The 24,212-nt window shown below is 38.7% G+C and overlaps 1 protein-coding gene across 6 annotated transcripts in view; it reads right to left on the reverse strand.

Moving 5' to 3' along the window:
* Positions 1-24,212, reverse strand: part of LOC118426863 (fibronectin type-III domain-containing protein 3A-like) — a 91,642-nt gene that overhangs the window by 34,034 nt on the left and 33,396 nt on the right. For 5 of the 6 annotated variants that reach the window (XM_035836423.1, XM_035836422.1, XM_035836421.1 and 2 more), the window contains exons 3-5: positions 11,465-11,755; positions 6,019-6,285; positions 5,020-5,075 (exon numbers count right to left, since the gene is read on the reverse strand). In XM_035836423.1, the coding sequence (XP_035692316.1) occupies positions 5,020-5,075; positions 6,019-6,285; positions 11,465-11,755 (614 nt within the window). Of the gene's footprint in view, positions 1-5,019; positions 5,076-6,018; positions 6,286-9,673; positions 9,879-11,464; positions 11,756-24,212 lie in introns of those variants that run through there. The other variant, XM_035836426.1, reaches the window with a different exon arrangement.

Genomic DNA, 24,212 nt, shown 5'->3' on the forward strand with positions numbered 1-24,212 from the left:
TCTAACTGTATGTCCCAACCCTAACAAAAGCTAGATACTCATTTTTCCCTGAAGGAAGATAGAAAACAGATCTTCAGGTTCCCTGCTGGGTTTTAGAAATTGGGGGTGACTGATACGAGATTCTATTGTTGGATCCTTTACAAATATATAGAGAGACTACAATTTGTGCTTTCATAATTAACATCTACCTCATCTATAAAATAACCAGTTCTATATTTGTATCTGTACCTATATAGCCAGTATAACAGCTCTTCTGTGTAACACACCAGATTCTGTATCTGTATCAGCTGTCTAATCGGTACAATTGCCCCTTGGTGCAACACACCAGCTTCTGTGTCATTGTCTGTATAGCCGGTATAACTGCCCTTCTGCATAGCACACCAGTTTCTGTATCTGCATCAATATTGCTGATATTACTGCCCTTCCCGGTAACACCCCAGCTGTAGTTCTCCGGTTGCAATTGCTTATGGTTATAACCGCACATTGGGTGATTTAAACATCAAAGTTGTGTCCATGGGCCAAACCCTCACTGCTGGAAACTTGATTTTACCAGTAATAAAAGCCTACAGGACTAAATACAGTAATACTTTTATCAGCAGGGGCCATATCGCAGAGTTGTTGACAACAGAATTAGCATGAAGGTAATAGAATGACCTCAGAGAAATACTGTTGGGCCCAAGTGATTTTATGCTCGCAAGTTTTGCGAGGAACATTAAAACTCAAAACCAAGGTGAACATTCCACTTTCTCCTTACTATGAAATAAAATCCACCTGAACATTTTCTCTCTTTTATTCTAAAGTATTACAGTAACATCAAAGAAACAGATATGTAAGAAATTGAAAGAAAAAGGATGAATTATTCAAATTATATGTGGCGTTAACAGAATAAAGTCCCTTTATGGCTACCGCTAGAATGCCAACTTTTTACCTTACGTTTTCAAAATCTCCTCACAATGGAAGGGCCAAGACCCCTGATTGCTCGCATTGCTTCCTTGTCATTACCATTATGATTACAGTGCTCTTGCCAGGCCTTTTCAGGATATCACACTGTGATTTGGGCCCCAAGGCTGTGACTTCGGCATGTATGCTGTGTTTCAACCAGCATAGGGGGCTTTCCTGTTGTTTTATAACAGAGGTAAAAAATTTGGCTTTATTTCACTAAATTTGGCCCCAAAAAATCTTTCTGAGGGTGATAAACTTTGAAATTTTAAAAATTACTCCAGACCCACTACAATGTTCATGCCTGCATATCAAAGACATCAAAATTGGTACATGCTGCTTTCTCTGCTTAGCAATCAGCATTCAGGAAAGAGTATGGAAGTTGAACACACACCACCAGTGGACTAGCCCCCTGCTATAGTGATGCACTAAGCTTTGTACCGCAGGACTTCTGAAAAGGACATGGGCTCCGATAAGCCTTTTTTGGCTTCCCCCTCGCTCCCGCACATTGTTTTTTTTGTCTCATTTATCTTTACTTTATGTATTTCCTTTTTCATGTGCAAATAAAATCAAACAAACATGGGCGCCACCCTATGCGCCATCGGGAAGGACTTTGACTTTTTTTTACTATAGAACCCTGCAAACAATTGCTCTTTCTTTGCCCCAGGTTCTCTATGCTGTGAAAAAATCCTGGTGAGACCTATGTGATTATTGCAAAAAATAAAACCCTGGCTATAGAACCATGCAAACAATTGCTCTTTCTCTTTGCCCCAGGTTCACTGCTCGTCCTCTTCGGAGTGTGCTGCCTTCCCAGTAACATCGCGCAAGTGGCGGACGCCCTCACGGCGCTGGGCGTCAACAACCCCCACCTCCCCAGCATCTACGTCAACTCAGCCATCATCTCCACCTTTGTGCTGTACTTCTACATGTCCCTGAAGCCTGTTGTGTACCTCACCACCACCGTGCCAACATGCAAGCTCTTCTGGAAGCGTCGTAGAAGCCGACACGGACGACCAGGAGGCACGCGGAGGAGATCGAAGTGAACGCGATCCGAGTGCACGCCCCCCGTGTGGCAGATGTGCAGGAAATGTGAATATCCCTACTTAACTCATCTCCAAGCAGATCCTACAATGGTATAAGATAGTACCAAACTGCCCAAAGAGTGTAGTCAGCCAAAAAGTGTCCATTAGCCTTGCACCGAAACACACTCCTAAGCCAGCTTCACAGCTTTTGATGCTATCTTATGCTACCGTAGGATCTGCTTGGAGATTACTACTTAATATGTATGCATGATATTGTAATATATTATGGTAAATGTCATTATGGATAAACTAACCTTTAACTAACCAACAATTGACTGGGACTTACCCCAAATTTTAGGCCGACTCCATCAGCCTTGTTCACAGAATGGACCCGTCTACTGTACCTTCCGAAAAATCCCAATCAATTCTACTGTTGGTTAGTTTAAGCTTAGTTTATCCGCTTCCTTTTAACTGATCTCAGAGCTCAAAATCTATTTTTCATGCACTGAAAATTTTGGAGCGCACAAAGCAGTTGCTATATCCCCTATGTGCGAAAGGGACTGTAGCATACACAGTAGTGGCCTTGTAGACTTAGGCATATGAGTTAAAACTCACTGGACCAAAAGATGCTTATTTCCTGAAAAACATATTTTTCTAAAAACCAAAAACTAATACGGTTTTGTATGTATAACATACTTTATTGAAAAACTTTTTGAAAACTCATTGGACCAAAAGTTGCCTATTTCCTGAAAAACCATATTTTTCTAAAAACCAAAAACTAATAGGGTTTTGTATGTATAACATACTTTAGTGAAACAACTTTTTAATGCTGCCATTCAAATGAAAGTGGCGACACACTCAGGATGTGCTGTGAAGGTCCAAAAGGGCCAATTATTTATGTCACGTGCATCTTTTTAACTCATTAGACCAGAAGATGCCTATTTCCTTAAAAACATATTTTTCTAAAAATTAAAAACCAAAACATTTTGTATGTATTACATAACTACATGTACTTCTTGATGTTGCCAGGTATATGAGTTTTAACTAATTGGACAAGAAGATGCCTATTTCCTTAAAAACATATTTATCCAAAAACTAAAACATTTTGTATGTATCACATAACTACAGGTACTTCATTGAAATAACTTTTTGATGTTGCCAGGTATATGAGTTATAACTAATTGGACCAAAAGATGCCTACCTCCTTAAAAACATATTTTTCTCAAAACCAAAAAACATTTTGTATGCATCACATAACTACATGTATTTTACTGAAACAACATTTTGATGTTCTTATTCGAAATAAAAGTGGTGACACACTCAGGATATGAGGTGAAGGCCACCTATTGATGTCCTAGTATCATTTCCGGACTTACAGTTTGTCCGTGACAGTTCGTGACGACAGATGATTACCATAAACGTTTGAACTACAGCATATGTGTATGCTAAGATGTTGACCCTGATTCATAAGTGGATGGAAACAAACAGATGTAAAAGATTGCCTGCAACAGCAGTGAATGCAATTAGCTTCTGAAGCAACTTGTTTGAACAATGTATGATTTCGTCGATGAAGATTTATGGCATGAAGTTAGATATCTAGGTAAACTGGATATGATTTTGGAAACAGTCAGACATTGCAGATAGCATGCATTATCTTTTGTCAGTGACACTGAACTGACTGAAGTGATGTGGGAGAAACAGATCACTAACTTCAATGTCACTGATGAAAGACAGTGGATGTTATCTGAAACATCTCACCATTTCCAAAATCATATCCAGTTGCTTGAGTAACTGCTTTTTGGCATAATGTATGATTTCAATAATACATTTTAGCTCCATGTCAAAGCTACATTGTTTAATGGGGTTAATCGGTTGATCCATTAAAAGGACACTAAGAATGAAATGTTAATTGTCAACAATTGTATGTGATACAATGTATATCTATTTTCATGATGTTTTTTTGTGATGAAAACAAAGGATCAAATTTGATGTACTGTAGATTTCTACTCAGATTTGGACCCCAGTGGACCAACAATTGGCTGGTTACTTTCCCTCCAACAACAGGAGGGAAAATATCTGATTGGCTAACGGATTTCGTTCACGGGACCTTTGCTTCATACATTTAGGACGAGGGCTTGGTATTTGTACCTAAAAGAATGACAAGGTGAAGAATTATGAAAGATAGGAGTGATAAAATCATTAAGATTTGACTGTTTTCTTTCCACTAAGTGGTGTAATTTGTGCACCTTGGGTGCTTTATTATTTTTAAGTATTTCTCTTGAGTCATGAGTATCTTTTGTATGTCAACGATGTATTGAAGTTGGTATCTGGATATTTCTGTGTTGAATGTCATGTAGACTTTAATTTCTCTGTGGTGTGTCACATGTGTTGTTGTAAGCACTCTCCTTAAACAGTATGTAAAGTTTGTGATAAGAAAAAGAAAAATGCTTTTATTAAGAAGGAAATAAAGTATACTATAAATTGACAAGCATTGCGGAGTGATTTCCAAACCAGACATGAAGGGGAAAACACATTCAGGATGTGAGGTGCGACATCCTTGAGGGCTATCTATTTATGTCACGTGTACCATGTCCGATTCCAATTTGATGTAGTGATTTGACCCTATGACAAGTTACTTCAAAGACTTTTCTTGGTGGAAACAGTAGTAACAATATGTTATGTCCATGCATTCGATGCTGTTAATTACAGTTATCAAACAGTGTGTGGGATTTGCTTTTCAAGAAAAATATATTTTTTATCTTTTATTCACAATTTGAGTGATTATCAAAGCAATCATGCATCACCCGCTAGGATGTAAAAATTACCTGGGTGGAAGGCCCACAGGGCTAATTACAGTCTGTTCTATATCTGGTACGGTATCATTCTGCTCTATGATAGTAACATCGATTCTCATAATTATACCGGGCACACTAAGACCGCAACATCCTAAAATAATGTTAAAGAGATCTACGCACGCTACTCAAACAAGAACAAGTTTGATTTAAGATGGAAATATTATCTACTGGGGAAAACAGCGCCGGGACGGAGCCAAACCTACCTGAGGCTTCTGGATGGAGGAAAGGATGTCCTTTATTCTCTTCACCTCTAGACTATCTGTAAAACACAACAACACGTCTGACATTTAGCATACAACGACACGTCCAACATTAAGCATCTGTCTCTCTCTCTCTCTCTTGTATATGATTTTTTTCTACAATCCATATGTGTTTAATTAAAGGTTTATTACATAAAATCAATTAAGATGCACTGAAATTTGTTCAATCTCTCAGTTTCTACAAACAAGTATGGAATGTCAGATGTCATTTTTTAAATCTGAAAGTTTTCTAAGATGCTTCTTGATATGAATAGTATCAAATGTCTTAGCTTGGATGCCAGACTGTTTCCAGCCCAACTTCTCGGCTCTAGGGCCAACATGCTCCCAAGAAAATTCTACAGCAGGTTGTTAGACCCTGAGAAACAGTGTACGATAGATATCATTGAGGCTACAAATTTCCTTTCTAAGGCCACACTAATTTTATTTCTCACTTTTTGGATTCACCTGTCTATCTTTTTTTTCATTTTCAAAAAAAAAAATTAAGTCTGATAAAAAATAATACAGGTTTTGCTATCACAAACCTATAAATATTGCCATTTAGAGCTACATACACATAATTTTAGTCTAAAAACAATGCCTTTTATTCAGAACATAAGTAACAATTCAAAGGAAGGGATTCATTGCATAAAATGTGCCATTTACAAAATATTACTCCTGTGAGGCTGGTTGTTTTTTTTGTTTTATCTAAGCCGTATATCTTTACCTCAGACCTTTTGAAAAAAAATTTACCACCTGTCGGTCCAACTTTTTACTGAAAAAAAAAGAAGCCACAAATGAATTTGGTGTGGCCTAACCTTTGCTATTTGGCTGATGATAGTTTTCTAAGATACTTCTTGATATGAATAGTCTATTGTTGATGTCAAAAAGTTTTAAACAAAGTACCATAGAGACCACAGAGTAGTCTTCAGAAGAAAAACAACAGACAAAATTATCCTTTCAAACCTTTGCTATTTGGCTGATGGTTGCCCAAGTGTGGCTCCGGCTCCTGACTGCAGCTGTTCCGCAACCTTCTCTTCCCCCCTCCTCTCCCAAAGCCATTTTCAGCAGCAGTGGGTGAGGAGGGCTGGCTCCTACGGGGGGAGGTGGGAGGGCTGCCGGCATTGCAGGAGTTTTCCCTCTGCCTGGTGTGTAGTTTGTTCCTCAGTCGATCCCGGGTCTTTTCCGCTCTCTCGTCTATCTTGTGGAAGTTTGGAGTGTGCCTTTGGGGCTCTGTTTGTAAAACAGGTGACAAAAAATCAGCTTAAGAAACAAGAAAGAAATTACAAAGGCATTCAATCAATCAATAAATCAAAACATTCGAGGTAGCCCTGAGCAGAAAGAAGAGAGTTTAAGTTTACAAATACACACACTTTTGTGTTACACGACAACGTGTCATTTCAAGCCTGTTATAAAAGTCAAGTTAAGCCAATTAAGTTGATTACAGCAAACATGGAGATGATTCACTAAATTTCAAAACTTGCGTGTCTAAATTGCTACCAATTATATTCAACAGTGCTTAGAGTAGATTAATTAGTAGCAGCAACTATCATTATAGCAGATAAGAACTATTTATGTACCCAAGATGGTTATAAATAAATAGCCTATTTTTCAGCCAAAGTCAGAACAATTTGACTCAAGGTTTAACTAAAGGCACTTTCTGCAGTATTTTGGTGCAAACTGAAAATATTCTTTGGAAGAACATTTTACCTTATTTTGCTATTGCTTTGTCACTCTTTTTCCCATTTGACATGTATATCATGATAAAAGACAGCCACTATGTTATGAACTACTAGTAGTCTGGTACTTCCAACCAAGACAGTTATGCCAGTCTATACATTTCTCTTTCACACATTCATTATTCTATAGTTTGGAGGGTTACATTACTACAACCCTCCAAACTGAAAAAAAAATTCTTCTAATTACAGCTGGCTTAAATAATCAAATCCCTTCATGTGTATCCTTTTAGAATGCCAAATTCTAACCTTCATTTTAAAATCTCTGAACCACACCAGCCAGCTGATTGGTCACTATCTCTCCATTACCACTGCTAGAATAAAATTCTAGCAAAATCCCTGATATCATCTTATCTATCTATTATCTACTTGAAGATTGCCTTTTTGATTGTTCCAATCCCACAATAAGGGCCTTAATTCTTTAGGTGACCAAATGTTCCATTACTGACGGTGCCATATATAGAATACAGGTAGTTTGGGGGTACAAAGTACATGTACATACATTGCATAGCTATGGTCTGTGACACCCAAAACTACAAGCTTAGCCCCATGCTACACAATCATGTACAGGGCTCGAAATACCACCTGCTTATGCACGTTAGTGCAGGTAAAATTGGAGCTGTGCAGGTATTTCTGGTGTCTACCTGCACCTAACCTGCACTGGTCCATGTACTGGGTTTTATACATGAATGTCCTATGATGTAGGTGTATGTGGATTGTTATTAGCTGCATTGACTGTTACCACCTATATTAAAAGTATAAAAATAAAAATAGCAATGGTTCCTGAACGATTTTAGTATGATCCATACTTCCTACATTCAGACTGGTGCAGGTAAAATTTGTCTAGTGCTGGAAATTTTCAATGTTACCCGCACCAGTGCAGGTATATTTCGAGTCCTGATGTACAAACACATGAACACAATCGGATATTGGGTCCTTGCTTCCCCGATCAGCCACAGTAAAATTCTCCCATTCAGTTATTTACCTTCTCTGAGTATCATGGTTAACTACATCATAGCTTAAAGTTAATAATTATCCCTTCAAAATAATGGCATGATGATAGCTACACTCATTGCGCACCGAAACTAAATGTGTCATACCAGTTACTTGTTTGTCTTTTTTTTACTAGATGTTTAAAGTAAAGCCACTACAATGATTATGATAAAAAAATTCAGTTTTGCAATAAGTACTGATTATTCCCTTTTTCACTTTCAGTACTTCATTGGGAAGTTACATGCAACCAATATTAGGAAAGTCTTCATCTTACGTAAAATTATCATGAAAAACATCTCCACCAATGCTATATTTCTGAAAAAATGGCAGAAATTCCTGTCATTCATACATGTGCAAATATGCTTTACATAAGTTGTATTAAAAAACATCCCTGACAGTACAAGCAGACGGACAAAGTAGTAAGCATGTATTAAAAAAATCTCTAATTTTCTGTCATTCATAGATATGCAAATGTGCTTTACATTATTATAAGTTGTCATGAGACTTCAGCAAAAAATAATTGACACCTTAAATTGACCCCTGCACAGCTACATACATCTCGGCGACTTTTGCCAATTCAAACATAATAATTACTTCAGCCCCCTGCTAGCTAGAGTCCATTCCAAGACACCATGAGGGTTTTTAGGCGATATTTATAATTAGCCTGAATTATTTTGAATAAAAGAATATCTGAGCCACAATAATTAAATTATTTTCAAAAAATTGACTAAGAAAATACTCATTTATTTGAATTTCTTTGAATATTTTAGAAACATTTTGAAAGTAACTGTACAAAAATATCTTTATTTAGAATAATTGTGAAACCTCTCTGTGATTATTTCACATTTACAAATATTTACAAAAAATGGTAAACCTGGCCAAATGGTATAATTAGTTTATTGCCCCCATAAAAGTAAGCCCTATTGTTGCATCTGTATATTTTTAGATTTTACTGCTGGGCAGTGGTGGATCCTTTGTGGTGGGCCATTGTTGCATGGCACCCGACCATACTTTGCAAGGATGTGTGAATCGCTATCTTCCCAGCCCACTGAACCATTTACAAAAAATGGTAGAAAATGGTAAATAATGGTAGAATGCTATTATAATTATTTAGAAACCATTGGAAGTATCCAATTCCACACCATGAATATTTCCAAAGATTTACAGGACCAGGGAAATATTTATAAAGTTGAAACAGTGTTAAAAATATTTCTGAAGTATCAAATGTCCTAGACACATAATTACAAAACTTTAAAATCAATTCTAAACAATGGCAACAAACATCCGCATGGTGTCTTGGAATGGACTCTACTGTAATTCCTGATTTTTTTTTAATGTGCTTTTATGTTCACGGTTTTCACGGTGACGACTGTAACATGAAGTTATCATTTTATTTTTGTTTATGTTGATTGTCACAGGGCTCCCATGGAAATCAGTCTGCTAGACTGAAGGGACCACCCTATAAGATATTAAATGATAAATAAATTACCGATAACAAATAGTTTCTCTTGGTGACAATGACAAATAATTTGTTCGCTGTGAACACTTAGTTCCGAGAACAAGTTAAAATTTCTCAGACCGTGAAAGTTCGGTATCAAGAAGACAAAATAAATTACAGTACTGTGCTGCCCTATTTGTGTCATGAAAGATAGACAGCTGAAGGTAACTTACTAAATGTCCAGTGTTTACCTAATTTATCAGAAAAAACAATGTCTTCTTAGACTTAGACTGATTGATCTTAGACTGGAAAACTATTTACCAAAACATAGCCTTCTTGGCAAAGGTTGAAATGTACATGTACATGTATGATATCCAACCTAGACTAATAAGCTGTTTAATCTGCCAACACAGCAACAATATGGAGGCGTTCTGAAACAACGTCACCCACATACCACTTTCAGAGTCTCCCGGACCATGGTATGGTGAAGCCATACGTCAAATTATCTTTCTGACGTGGCGGGAAAAACATCAAGACAACAAAGGTGTCAAAAAGAAATCTTCAGTGGCGATCTAGACCCCAAGACTGCCCACGTTTACTTCTTGAAGTTCCCTAAACAGCTGGTTCCACCAGGATATTGTCACACCCACATACATACAGCTAACAAGAACAGGAAATGAACTCTGACCTTTTCATGTCTAGAAATTGCCATGGGGGTAGGTATGGGTGTGTGATGGACTCTTAGCTGGTCAATCCAAAATGTGTGTCCCCCTTTGTCGAGCAATATAAACCTACTTTCTTTATTTTCTGTGTTAGTAGATAGACGTGTAGAAAATTTTGTACCATTCAAGAAAGGGTTCTGAGTTTTGATAAATTTTGACAGGAGCTCTCAATACCTCTTTCACACCCTCTAAAACCAGGAACACAGTTCCATGTTTTCCTTAAATGTGGCTGGTCTCATTTTGGCTTTGATGACAAAGGCAGAAAGAAAAGCTCCTTTATACAAATGTACTTTTTTATCTGTCCATGTGCTGTTAATGTAACGTTGTATGTTATACAACAACAGCAATCTCATTATACTTTCCCTAACTCCATGTTCTATGTCAACCTATATTCAAGGACAATAACAAAGACCAATGAATTATGAAATTTACAGCTTTTGTCAGTCCTGCCTTACCAACACCTATTTTGACACAGAATCACCCACCTACTTATATACTGCACATTCATAAATCCTTCATCAGAGTACAACTACGTGTACACGTATGCAAAATTAGGTATCTAAATTGACAGGACCATTTGCAATGAGGCCCAAGATGCCTAACTAATACACGTATACACCTGCAAAGCATAGACATAAGACTGGAAAGCTACTTCACCTTTATCCGCGGGGAAACCTATAATCGTTGTTTTCAAAAACAGGACATTTAGGGATATCAAGTTGAGGGACGGTACAATATTCTGAAAATAGCTGCAAGCAATAATTTGAAAATGTCGCAGTTTGAAACCACAGTCCACCGTCCTGATACCCCTGGATAGCAATAAAAAGAACAACGGATATACGTCACCTGGCGGATAAAGGTGAGCTAGCGTTATGTCTTGAAATGTTCACAATGTTTTATTCTTGCAGTGATCTCTTAATTACTGTAACATCATGACACTTAGGTATATACCTGTGTGTATTTCTATTGTACTGCAGTATTGGTTCAACCATGACATTATAGGGGATAGCTAAAACTTCCTTTCTCTTTTGACAGCCAAATGACATGAATTTACAGTAGCCATTTCTGTTACCCTGCTGAGCTAATAATTGGTTGATACACAGGGAATGCTGTTTTTGTAATTTTTTTATTTTTTTTGCTTCAGCACTGTATGATGTAAAATAGTTCAGGTGATATTGTGGTAACTCTTTCTCACCTGATATATATGACACATACACATATTCAAGAAGGATATTTGCATAAACAGGATTGGTTAGGTAATAGCCTGATTAAATCTCGCTTATAGCAGCCCGCCTAACATCCGCCGGCCCCCAACATTGGCGTTGAGGGGCCAGTTACAGCCCTGGACAGCGGAGTCAGCGTTACAAAGACTATGGGGAGGGGCCAGTTACAGCCCTGGACAGCGGAGTTAGTGTTCCAAAGACTATGGGGAGGGGCCAGTTACAGCCCTGGACAGCGGAGTTTGGCAAACGTTACACAGACTAGTTAGGTAAGTGGCTGAAGTATTCACGGGCATACATTACCTTGTTCTGGAGGATATGGATAGGAGGGTTGATATGGATGCGGCGTATACTGCGGCGGTATGACCTCCCCCCCACCGTCCGGGGGGTGGTACGGGTTCTGTGGGAACATGTGGTGCGGCATATGGCTGGGGGGCGGGTAGCCCATTTGGTGAGGCACGTTGGGGTACTGGGGGGGCGGCAGGGCCGTCATGATGTGTATACTGCCGTTAGCGTCCATGACTTGTTGCACAATGTGTTCTGGGGGAATGGGAGGCGTGCCGTCGTGGGACACCATGCATACTGTGGCTGGACCTGCAACACAGGAAAAGAGAACACACGTTACACACATGTACAAGCACTTTCAGCTAGAGATGGCCCCTACACCGTGATTTGGGCACCTACGCTCTGTTTCAACAAGAGAAGGGGACTTTCTATTGTTTAATGTAACATAGATTTTTAGCACAGTATGCACTCACTACTAATAATTTATAAATATAATAACAATGGGTTAACCTGTGCCAAAAACCTGTGAACTGCAGTTCTTACCAATGTTGTAAGAGGGTAGTCAAGCACACAATTTCTCCTGTTAGTGTTATAACACGTATACCAGTGCTCGAAATGCCCACTTGCAGACTTGCAAACGCAACCACAATTTTGAACCCAGGTAGCACAGTGGGCAACGAACCTGAAATTTTGCAGTCGGAACACCGCTTTTCCCCCACCTACATCCATAAGCATTAGTGTCTATTTCTTGATTAGATAAAACATATACATGTACATGTAACTGGAAGAAAAGATAATGAGTAAGTATCTGATTTGAAGAAAGTCAACTTGGAATTGGGGCAACCTCAAATGTTGATGGTGCAACTTGGCTTTTGACTCAAGTTGCTGCCTGGGCAACCTGGCTGAAAAAAGTATTTCAAGCACTTTCAGCAAGACAGCGTCACATACAATGTACATTTGTAGGAGGAAAATAGTTTCCTTGACGAGTCAACAACTTAAGCCCCTCACTAAGGACATTTCTACAACACCACCACCAGTGTCCTTTTCATCACTATGATTTTCAGTACAATATGCACTTACTACTGGTAATTTATAATAACAATGGGTTAACCTGCGACAAAACTGAACTGCAGTTCTTACAAATGTTGTAAGAGGGCACTCAAGCACACAATTTCTCCTGTTCCAACATACATGTACTGTAACACCAAACAGTATGTAGCTAGTCAAGACGGTTACAAATTCAATAAAAAGTAAACTTTATATTGTACTAGCTGCTTGAAATAAATTTGACCATATTCAATATTGCAACACATCATTTCTGTTATGCAAAACTGCAAAATTATTCAAAGTAAATTAAACATTTTCCATGGCTACATTTTGTTTCTAACCTGTTCCTAAAACAGCCCAAACAAGTGCTTTCAATTTCTCTATCAGTATGTCGAAATTCCAACTGGTTCAAGTTTGACTCTAGCAACCCAGGTATGCATTAAAGAGTACTGTAAATCATGATACTTTTGCTGCAGTGACTTCATTTTGGTGTTTTTCAGTGACCTCTGTACCTCGATTGCACAACTACAAAAATTTGTCTCCTTTGTATGACTCCTGTACCAATAAAGTGTACTTTTACATAAATTTACAAAAAACGGAAAAACCTACTTTTTTCCATACTGTGAAATAGAAACTTCGTAAAAGTTATTGAATCTACAGTAACTAAAGCCCTACAATTTCGAGATTATATTTAGATGTTGATGTTCTGGATTGAATTATATCCTTGCAGGGAATAGTACTGTAAATGCAGAAATTTTTGTGGTGGTTTTAGGTCCGCAAGGTTTTCACGTTGCCAATTCACCGAGAACTTAAAACCACCGCATTTTTCCATGGCAGTAAGAGACTACAGTGCATGGTGCTACCGTGAACTTAAAAATCCACAGCTAAAATCCTTTATCCCGCTACTGCGAAATTAAATCCCCGCTAACTTAATTGCATTTACAGTATATCCTTGCAGGGAGTAGTACAGTAAATGCATTAAAGTTCGTGGTGTTTTTATTTTTTTTCGCGGTAGCATCATGCACTGTAGTCTCTTATTGCCATGGAAAAATGTTTGCGGTGGTTTTAAGTTCTCGGTGAAGCGGCCACCGCGAAAACCGCAAACATTAATCCACCGCGAAAGCTTCTGCATTTACAGTATTTTGCCTTATGTAAGCATGTTGCCGCCATGTGCAGACTGTCTTAGGTTTTTTGGCAGGACACCTCCTTGTTAGACACCAACTTAGACTGTTAAGTCTCAATCATATGCAAATTTGGGGTCATGATTTTCGATCTATCACTTTAAACTGTCATTTACTGACACAACATGTACTGTAGAAACATTTATCTCCAGTAGGAGGGGAAAGGAGTTTTTGGCAAAAGTTTAAAGTTTGCGATTATGCGTCTCGTACGATGTATGTATAATAATATGTGCATAGATTTAATGGGACTTTAAATAATGTAACCTGAATCTTTAACATATTTTGTCTAACCCTTACATGTACCTCTTCCCTCATGACCTTAACAAAAAGCGACCTGCAGGTCGATTGGAGCTTAGGAGAGGCACTTAACACAACTTTCCTCACTTCGCTCAGGTGGAAATGAGTACCTAACTTGTCATCCCTCATACAGGACGCTAAATGCAGTAGTTGAAAACCATTTTTTTTTTACCATTTCTACCCACAAACAAAATGTCAACCACCTCTTACAGCATTGGGCAGGTATTTAAACTCAAATAAACTACTCCAAAACACCTGAGGAGACACCCAATAACCCCCTACGGTAGCTTGAATAAAGCGTAATTCAGAGCAAATGTTCAAATTTTGTTAACCCTCATTTGCAGCTGTTCTGAAGGTAAAATGTTAAGTGTGTAGACCTTGAAACCAGCAGGGAACATCTGTACTACATTTCACCACAGCCTTCTGCAATATAAAACTTGCAAAAAGTTAGACCGATAAGTGGTCAAAATTGAATCTGTATAACTAATGACTTTCTAAGTTGAAAATCATGTACGTTGTACAAGTATAATTTAAAGGAAAATGTTGCAGAACTTCTTTGTTATTTTCTCTAAACAAAATAATAGAAAATGTTATCAGTACATATTACAGATATCACAGAACATTGTTGCTGTTTTCCCTAAACCAGGAAAATAAGATAAAAAAATGTCAGTACATATAATGCATGTCAGAGAGCTTCTTTGCTGTTTTCTCTGGGTCTCAGTGACAAGTACTCACATGCACATCTGCACGTACCACCTCTACCCAGATGCCACCACTGCCCTTTGATCATCCAACCACATCATTTGTCATAATAAAGTTCTGTGAGTGAAAGAAGACACCTATGTGGCACAGGGTCCCCGTGTGAACCTACCTAAGGCTGATATTCAGTGGACTCAGGAGGAAACTGTACAAGGACATATGCTACTGACTTACTGTTCATATTAGGTCTTTCTCTCTCAGTCTGTCAGTCAGTCTATCCAGACTATGGATAGACATTAGATACTCACATTAGGTACCCAGTCAACAAAAAGGGAACAAAAATTATGATATAGAAGACAACGAAACACACAGATCATAAAACAACAAAATTTCATGAGCATTATCTGTGTTTATTTTTTAAATTTTTATTTTTGTTCAAGTCTTGGCAGCGGAGAGACAACTGAATACTGTTGAATCTTAAGAAGAGTTTTATTTTGAACATTAGCAGTGACCTCTCTACTATTGATGTGAATATGCATTTCCAATTCAAAACTACTGTACTACAGAACAGTTATGATTCAACATAAACTTAAAACACAGCAAAAACCTCCTACTGCGAAATTGTGCCCTTACAAAAATACACATATCTACGGTACTCCCTGAAAGGCAAAGCATACCATTTCCATCACACATCTTAAGAGGATAATGATATCTTAAGGTACTATAACAAAATGGTGTCCCCTTGATTACCTTTGGCCAAACGAGACCAAACCGGATGAGGAAGGAAGACACTTTCCCCCTCGTCTAGACATGTTACTTCAAGCAGCATTGTCGAGAAATAGCTAGAATATCGAGTGTGACACGCAATTCCGAAGGAAACTTTGCCCAACCTATCAAAACTACCCTCCTTTTGGGCCAAGTCCAGGCCAATAGCATCTCACAAACAGGTTCTATGAAGTCTAATTATTTAGGCTTAGTGGTGTACTGTGAGTGAAGGCTTGTGGTCTATACCTAACAACTTCGATGTGGGTGTAGTATCAGGTGTATAAAACTACTAATCTCCCAGTATGTTAGGCATCATCCCTTGCTAAAGGGAAAGACAATTATTGCTTGAAAAAGGGTGTCAGCAGTGGTTATGGAGGGTCATACCATTCATAACTGAGGGGGGGGGAGAAAAGTTTGTAACCCCTTCTTTTCAACTTTATTACTTTTGCCAATAAGATTATATCTTTGGAAGTGTTTGCAACAATATATTCCAGCAGTAGAGATTCCAATTTGAATACCCCTAATATTAAATATTTACACTTCCAAATGTTTTGTTTATAATTCTTAGACTTGTTTTTTCTATCAATCTGAAATGAATGTGGCTCAGACTGTTATCTAAAAGAAGAGTTTATAGTTCTCCACAGTGGAAAACATACTGTAGAAAAATTTGTCATCAAAATAATGTGTCATTTAGCCATTAAAAGATACAGCACTTATTCCCAAGACCATTTAGCTAAATGCTTCCACGGATTGCTAATGATCCCTCTTCTCCCCTCCGACTCCGAAATGTTTGCAGTGGTTGTTTGAACTTGACATTCCTGTCTCAAACCCGTCAGTCTACAATCACCAACTTGTCAAAGAAAAGTGGTGGCTTTGGAGTGGCCTTAGCGGCTACTGTCCCCAGTAAACAGTGTACACTCAGCCAGGAATCTCCCCTTCTTATCCTCACCAGCTTAAGTGACCTGGCATGTCCAGGTGGGCCCTACACCTGTATTTGTTTGTACGCATATTGTGTCTAGACCTGGTTTGGTCCGTGTCTGTCACACCCTGGGAATGGGATACTGGAAACATTGAAATGTTTGCCGTGGCTTTCTTTCCCTAGTTTCTGTGAAGATCTCTCGATCATGAAACCATGACTTCGTAAATAGTTTTTTCCAACCACAAATTCAAAGAACCAACAAGGTACGTCGATGAAGGTTAGACATCCAGGTGATAAGATATGCCAAAAAGCAGTTAATCAAGCAACTGGATATGATTTTGGACATTTCAGACAGCCATCCGGTGTCTTTCGGAGAAATCTTACTGCAGGGGTTTTTATATCTTTGCCGTGAATAGACTAGGTAAAGCACGTGAATTCACAGTAGTATTCACAGAACAAGCACAGACAATTGTTCTATTGTACGTCTACCCAAGCCTCAAGTCCAGATACAGGCAGCTGGGTTATACCAGCCCATAGTGGAATGCAGCGGCTCCCAAATTTGTTGAAAGTGTTCATTAGCAAGTGATAAATGTGAAAAGCGATATCATTGACAAATCCTTGCAGTGACTGCCTGGGTTACCCTGGGCTCCAAACATTTAAAGTACCCCACACAAAATGACCCTGTACACTCTGGGGCCAAATCATCTCCATTGCTTGGTTCTAGGATCTTCAAAAGATCATTTCTTGCGTTGCGCTCGATAAATGTACATCTTCAAATTGTTACTTTAGCTTTTAGTGTGAAATAAAGATGCCACAAATATGTGTTTCCATTGTATTTGTATCACTTTTGTACTTTAGAATTGGTTGAACAGCAAATGTGGGGAAAAAAACCTCCTTACCGGTCCTACCATAAAATCAAGTTGCTGTCAAAATAAAATAAAAATTACAGTATCTCTTGTCAATATATCGTATGCCATTACCATTGAAAAGGACTCCTATTTGTAATATCTGTATCTGTATCTGTATAACCGTTATGAGTTTTAACAATAGCAACCCTTTGGTATAATACATCAGCTTTGCATGCAAGCATCACGACCGCAACTGGTCATATTACGCTAAATCAACCATCATACCAAACTTTGCACAAAGTTTGAGACAACCTGTGGGTATCATATCAGGTATTTGTTTGAATCTTGTTTGTTTGAACCTTCGTTTAATCATATAATCTCCATATTTGTGTATGTATGACAGAATAGTTTTGTATTTATTTATTTATTTATTTATTTGCCAATGATACAACTCATTACACGGATCTGCCTAGGCAGCTTTGGGCTGGTAGCGGCAGATCCACAGAGATACAGACGAACATACATCATCGGTCGACGTGATCGCACATCTTCGCACATGTTTACACATGACGGGGTTATACCGCCTCTTGCGGGTTGACATACCCTTTCATATGCGCCAGGTCTCCCGTCCGGGTGAATGATGTAAATCACCGTGAGCCGAAGCTAGGTACTCATTTTCACCTGAGTATAGTGAGGAAAGCCGTGTAAAGTGCCTTTCCCAAGGGCACAAGATCGGTAACACGGCAGGCGGATTCGAACCCGCAACCTCTCGGTCACGGGGCCAACACGGTCCCATTGCGCTACGCGGTCCCACTGAGGTACTAAGGTATTTTCCCTGTGACTGACGTCACTGAGTAACAGGTTAAATTACAGGTAGCAAAAACACTATTTTGTCCACAAACATGTTTCTCGGCCAATTGAGCTCCCTGCGACAGTAAACCCAGCAATAATCCAATGTCTCTCACGCCAATCAACTAGTCAAGAACCCTTTAAATTGTGTCTCAATTTACACACAACTTTCCATGGCTGGTACCTAGGGATACCAACAGACTATGATGGGAAAGTACCAGAGTTCTCACAAGGAGTTTTCGTAGTGTGGGTCTGTGGGGGTATGCAAAGTGGCAAGCATTGCGGGCTTGAGCATTGTAGGGGCATCTGGGGACATCCTCTTTCTGAAAATTTTAGATATACGTTTCTAACCATCTGACACACTATTTCTTGCATTTTGAGGGCCACAATATTGTATGAACATCAATTCTTAAGTCCTAATACGGCATTTGAATTTCAGCACACGAAGCATGTTACAATTACTTTATGGAAGCCCTTTCGATACAGGCAGCAGCCAGTGGGATACTGCAAAATACAGACCAATCCGTGCCTGAAGACAAGATGCAGATGGAGCTTTATCATGGTCCAGCTATGACAGAAATGAACAAGTTGTCCGTCATGACTCTCCTCTCCCCAACCACTACATTTTGAATGATTTTCACCATTTTAAGTGTTCCAAAAACCAAGGAAACAGATTAGTATGGCTCAAATCTGGACCCTGAGCTGCCTAACTACAACAAGGCGCTCCACTTTCCTCACATTACCACTTCAGCAAACAGCCTCCCATTCCGATTCCACTCCACGCTTCCCTATCGATCTGTCCTTGCCTTGTGACTATCCAAGGTTTAGCAGGCATTTAACCTCGCCTACGGGGACTATTTCAAGGTCTAGCTGCTCCAATCTTTGCCCATTGGCCAAAAGATACACGCTGGTCCCCACACACAACCATGGTGGTCCCCATAATTTTACGTAACGTGTCAGTTCGATGACTTTGCATCTCAGCTGTGTTTAGGTGTGCGACATGTCCGAGGTTTGGGTTTGTTTATATGAGGTCACCAGGATGATGTGGAGCCTCCTTACATGTGTGGGGGGATATCGTCATGGTTACAAATTCCACTCCGAGATCAACACAACACAGTCCTTTGAGTTTGAATGCCATACAAAAGTATGATGCACAATCCATGTAATTTTCTTCCTGTTTCCAGATTTGTAAGTCAATCTAACTTCTAGCATAATCCAATACTATCATAATAAATAAGCAACCGTTGTATATTAAGCATTTTTCAATCAAACACAAAAATAACATGGGCTTCTAATGTCATAATTTACAAGATATCATTAATGACTACTTGTATGCTACATGTGACTACACAACATGACAATATTCTATACCTTTAATGACATACAGCACTATTTTTGATTGAAATAGCCCAAATATATGTACTGTAAATTGTGAAATATTTGCAGTGGTTTTACGTTCATAGTTCTTTAGTTGACCTCCCACACTGTTAAATCATAAAACCGTGAACTTGTACTCCTTTGCCACTGATCACTAAATTCAGTCCCAAAAAAACTTGTATGAATCTTGTAAATGAACAGACTTTAATTGTGCCTTCCTAGATCCTATCCTAATGGATTCAGTAAATGCTGTAGTAATCACAATACAAAGCCGCATTTGCTTAAACACATTGTACAATATACCAGCTAAAGTTTTCAGATCTGAAACCTTATCAACTAGAAAACGGGACCACCAGCACTCATTTGGCATATTCAAGACCCAGATCGAGTTTCACAATGGACAAGGGAGACATACACAGTGAGCAACAACTTGAACTTGACACTGACAGACAGAATTTACAGACAGGAACCCAGACTTCCCACCCAGCTACCTCAGGTCAACACATGTGCTTCTAGGCAATGGAGAAGAAAGAGAGGGGGGCGGACATTTTCCTTATGTACCTGCCAAAGGGTTACTGTACCTGTACCTGGATCTAACAATTGTTAAAAATTGAATTAGATACTGGAGCTGGAATTCAATTAGTACACCTGTACTGCAATGGAGAAGAAGGAAAAGGGGCGGACATTTTCCTTATGTGCCTGCCAATAGGGCTGTGTACTACTGGTAAACTGTACCTGTACCTATATCTGGACCTGTACCTGGATCTGTACCCTCTGTTAAGAAACAGGTCCGGAGCTGAAAGTCAATGTACCTGTACCTGTAGTCTGAACAATCTGAAGTACTAGTGGATGCTATCTTTTAGACTGAAGATGTTAAATACAGTCTCAAAACAAACAGCTTTGACAATTTTTGCAGTTGACTTCACAACTAGGAAATATGTTAGCTATAATCCAAAATAAATAATTCTCCATCCAAAGATGACATTTCTACACTAGAGGTAGAAAAGACAGTTGGTTTCTTGACTACCTTTTTTAAGTCCACAGCTCTACCAACAAGACTGTCTGCCAAACATTTGAACTAAGATTAATTGATCAATCAATGACATATGTAAATAGGTTGATTAATTGATGGACTGATACCTCAACAAATTCATTGATTAATCAATAAACGAAAGAAAAGATAAAAAGCATAAAAAAGATAGATAGATAGATAGATTGATTGATTGATGGATGGATTGACTATTAGATTGATGATGATGATGATGAGATTGATTGATTAATTGATAAAAGACAGATAGATAGATACTATAGAATGCCAGATACTCTTCCCAGCTAAAGATCGGTAGTGACAGCAACCTGCCAAAAATGACAAGGAAAAATGTTTACATTAACAAACCAAAGGTCAAACCACAAACCCAAACGGACCCTTTTACTTGGGACGGCCCTGGAGCTTTCCTTTGCTCCTCCCATATGAAAGAAAAGATCAAAACATTAAAAAAGATAGATGGATATACAGATTGATTGATTGATTGAATGACTGATTCATTAATTGATTGATTGATTGATTGATTGATTGATTGATTGATTGATTGATTGATTGATTGATAAAAAGAGAGATGCTCTTCCTAGCTCCAGATCAGTAGTGACAGCAACCTGTCAAAAATGACAAGGAAAAATGTTTACATTAACAAACCAAAGGTCAAACCACAAACCCAAACGGACCCTTTTACTTGGGACGGCCCTGGAGCTTTTCTCTGCTCCTCCCATTTCCGACTCCCGTCCAGATCTCAAGTTTAACCTCTAACCTTACAGCTTGTGCAAACAGCCTTGTGGCTAGCAAGTAAAAGGAATGTCTCACACTAGCACAACAAACATTCTCACTCACAGGACCAGTCAATCAGAGGGAGGGAGGGGGAAGGGGAGATGAAATGAGCTAGCTAGTCTCCATTCTATACTAGCTACTCTCATTGCTTCTCTGCCATTCATCTGTTAAAAGACTATAGAGGATTGATTGTCATTCGAATATTCACAAAATATTCTAAGTGAGACACTGAGAGCTCTGGCTTGATTTGATTTGATTGTTTTATCTATTTGCACACAGTAAATGCAATTTGATAAACATCAATAACAACAAAATAAAAATATGTTAGAGGTAGAAAAGAAGCAATATCGGCTTTTTTAAAACTTCCCTGTTAAAATGAAAGCTAATTCTTACTATTTATCAAGTCTTCAAGATGAAAACAGACAGCAAAATTTGATGAATCTATATATGATATATACTAACACCCTCAGGCTCTGTTTTGAAATAAACATTTCTTTTAAAATCCAGGAACCAAGAAATGAAATAGGTGTGGCCTAGCTGAAAGGTAACTCTCACTTCTACCACATCCCTGACACACTTTTTAAATGTGACAGATTTATTATTCCAAGACCAGCCCCAGGACCTGGAACCTCTATCCTGCAAAATTCCAGCCAGTTTGGAACGCTGCAGTCTAGTCTGGATCTGGGAGTGGGTGGATGGACAAACAGACTGTAGCCAGGAGAAGGCTCGAAATACCACCTGCATATGCAGGTTAGTGCAGGTAAAATTGGAGCTGTTTCTGGTATCAACCTGCACCTAACCTGCACTTGTCCAACTTGCACTACCAAGTTTTATACATAAATTTCCTTTGATTTAGATGTATAGGGATTGTTATTAGCTGCATTGACTGTTACCACCTATAAAGTAAAAAAGAAAAAAGTAGTAATGGTTCCTGAACAATTTTAGTATGATCCATACCTCTAAAATTCAGAGTGGTGCAGATAAAATTTGTCTGGTGCGGGTAATTTTCAATGTTGCCTGCCTATGCAGAAAAAAAGTATTTCGAGCCCTGAAGGAGAGGGAAGTGTCAAGGCGGAGGCCCAGGTATCAGGGGCTTTAGTGTGTGTACAAAACACAGGGATATAGAAACTAAGTGTCTGGGAGGGACCGGCTTTAAAAAGGCCCCATCTGAACAGTCTGCAGAATACATGTTCTCGCTATGTTGATTACTGAGCTTGAGTGATCCTCAGGGGCCAATCATTACTAATACCAGCAGGTGTGGGGAGGGGGGGGGGAGCGAAACAAGCCATGGAGTCACAAAAATACCTTTGTACTTGCAATACTTTATGTCACATTCTATTTTACACTTGTTGAAATATAGCTGAGTTTGTCATCAAAGTGTAAGTTCATTTTATTCTTGCGGATAGTCCATTTCACAGTAGGGGTAGAATGGCAGTGTGTTTATATTTTCAGATTGCAGTGAAAACAATACTGAAGAACTAATTTATGTATTTACAGTGCCATCATTTTGTGGTAGAGAAACCCTACAAAAATCAAATCATGACTCTTTTATTTCAAGATTCACAGAATTTAGAAAATTCTCACTAGTATTATACCTCCCCAGTAACCAATACATAATGGATCATCCTAGACAGTAGGGAAGCCCAGCACACACCATTTATAGCTCTTGGGACCCTTACCTGTGGTTTCAACTAGCTGACTGTAAACAGACCCAGATGGCAGGGTGGAGTAAGGAAGGAATGAATGGTCTGCTTCACAGTCCACCAGGGTTGTAGCCAGCCTGAAATCATTTTCAGTCCCCTTGATTTTGAATGGGAATCCTATCGAGCACCGAAGGCATGGCGTGACATTGCGTGTCATTTCTAGGGGTCTGGGTCCCAGAAAATTTTTAAATCAAGACCATCTGAAACACTATTTCCTGCATTTTTATGAGCAAATTTTGCTTGTAGACTAAGCTGTTCAATGTCTTTTTTGGTGAAGAAGAACACATGGGTTTCAGTTTTTTTATATCTTTACATATATAAATTTTTGTCTGTCCCAGGGGACGGAATGGGGAAAACTTTTTTCAGTCCCCAGCTGCAAAATTCCTTCAAAGGACTGAAGGACAGGTGCTGGCTACAACCCTGCAGTCCACTCAACCATATTGCACCACCACATCCACATATGCAGCAAATGTTGAAGTTTTCACAGTGGTTTTCCACAATTATGTGGTGTTTTAATAACCGTGGTATCCTCTTAATCTCTTCACTGCAAACTTAAGATCAACGTAAAAATGTTTGTTTTCCTCTTCTACCTACCCCTTTGTTTTACTTTCGCCCAGTGTCTGTTTTAATGTTTTAATGTTAATATTATACCAAAATCTAGCATACTCTTTTTTTTAAAGCCTGGAACCTAGAAATTTAATTGGTATTGCCTTATAGTATTATACATGTAGGAGCAATGGACTTAAGAACTTTATTGTGTCAGTTGCACAATGTATGGCAACAATGACAAAGCAATCAATCAATACTAATCTATACTTTAGTCTATGACTATAGGAATATGGGCATAAATGGTATACTGCATAATTTTTAAGTTAAATGTTTCAGAAGATGACAAATGTCAAACAACTGTTGAGTTATGTGGTGAACCTGCGCTGAAATCCTACCCACTTGTCAGGACTGTCATTTACCACTTCTGTACACAAACCACTTCAGTTACTCCTGTTGGCTTTGATCTTTTCCAAACAAAGTATCAGAAAAATAACATCAAAGCATGAATCGCTTATAGGGGAAAGGACAAAATAAACTATTCTAGGTCAGGTGTTGAGATTATCATAACATTCTGGACTACAGAAAGTTGAAAAAAATGGTTAGCCTTTAGGTAAAAGTATGAGTTTGGTTTGTGTTTTTTCAAATGCTGGACAGCCAGTTTGGTCTGCAGTATTTAAACCTAGCCTCTACCAGGCTCCCAAGGTCACTGG

This window comes from Branchiostoma floridae, chromosome 12 (genome assembly GCF_000003815.2).
Source record: "Branchiostoma floridae strain S238N-H82 chromosome 12, Bfl_VNyyK, whole genome shotgun sequence".
Classification (NCBI taxonomy): Eukaryota; Metazoa; Chordata; class Leptocardii; order Amphioxiformes; family Branchiostomatidae; genus Branchiostoma; species Branchiostoma floridae.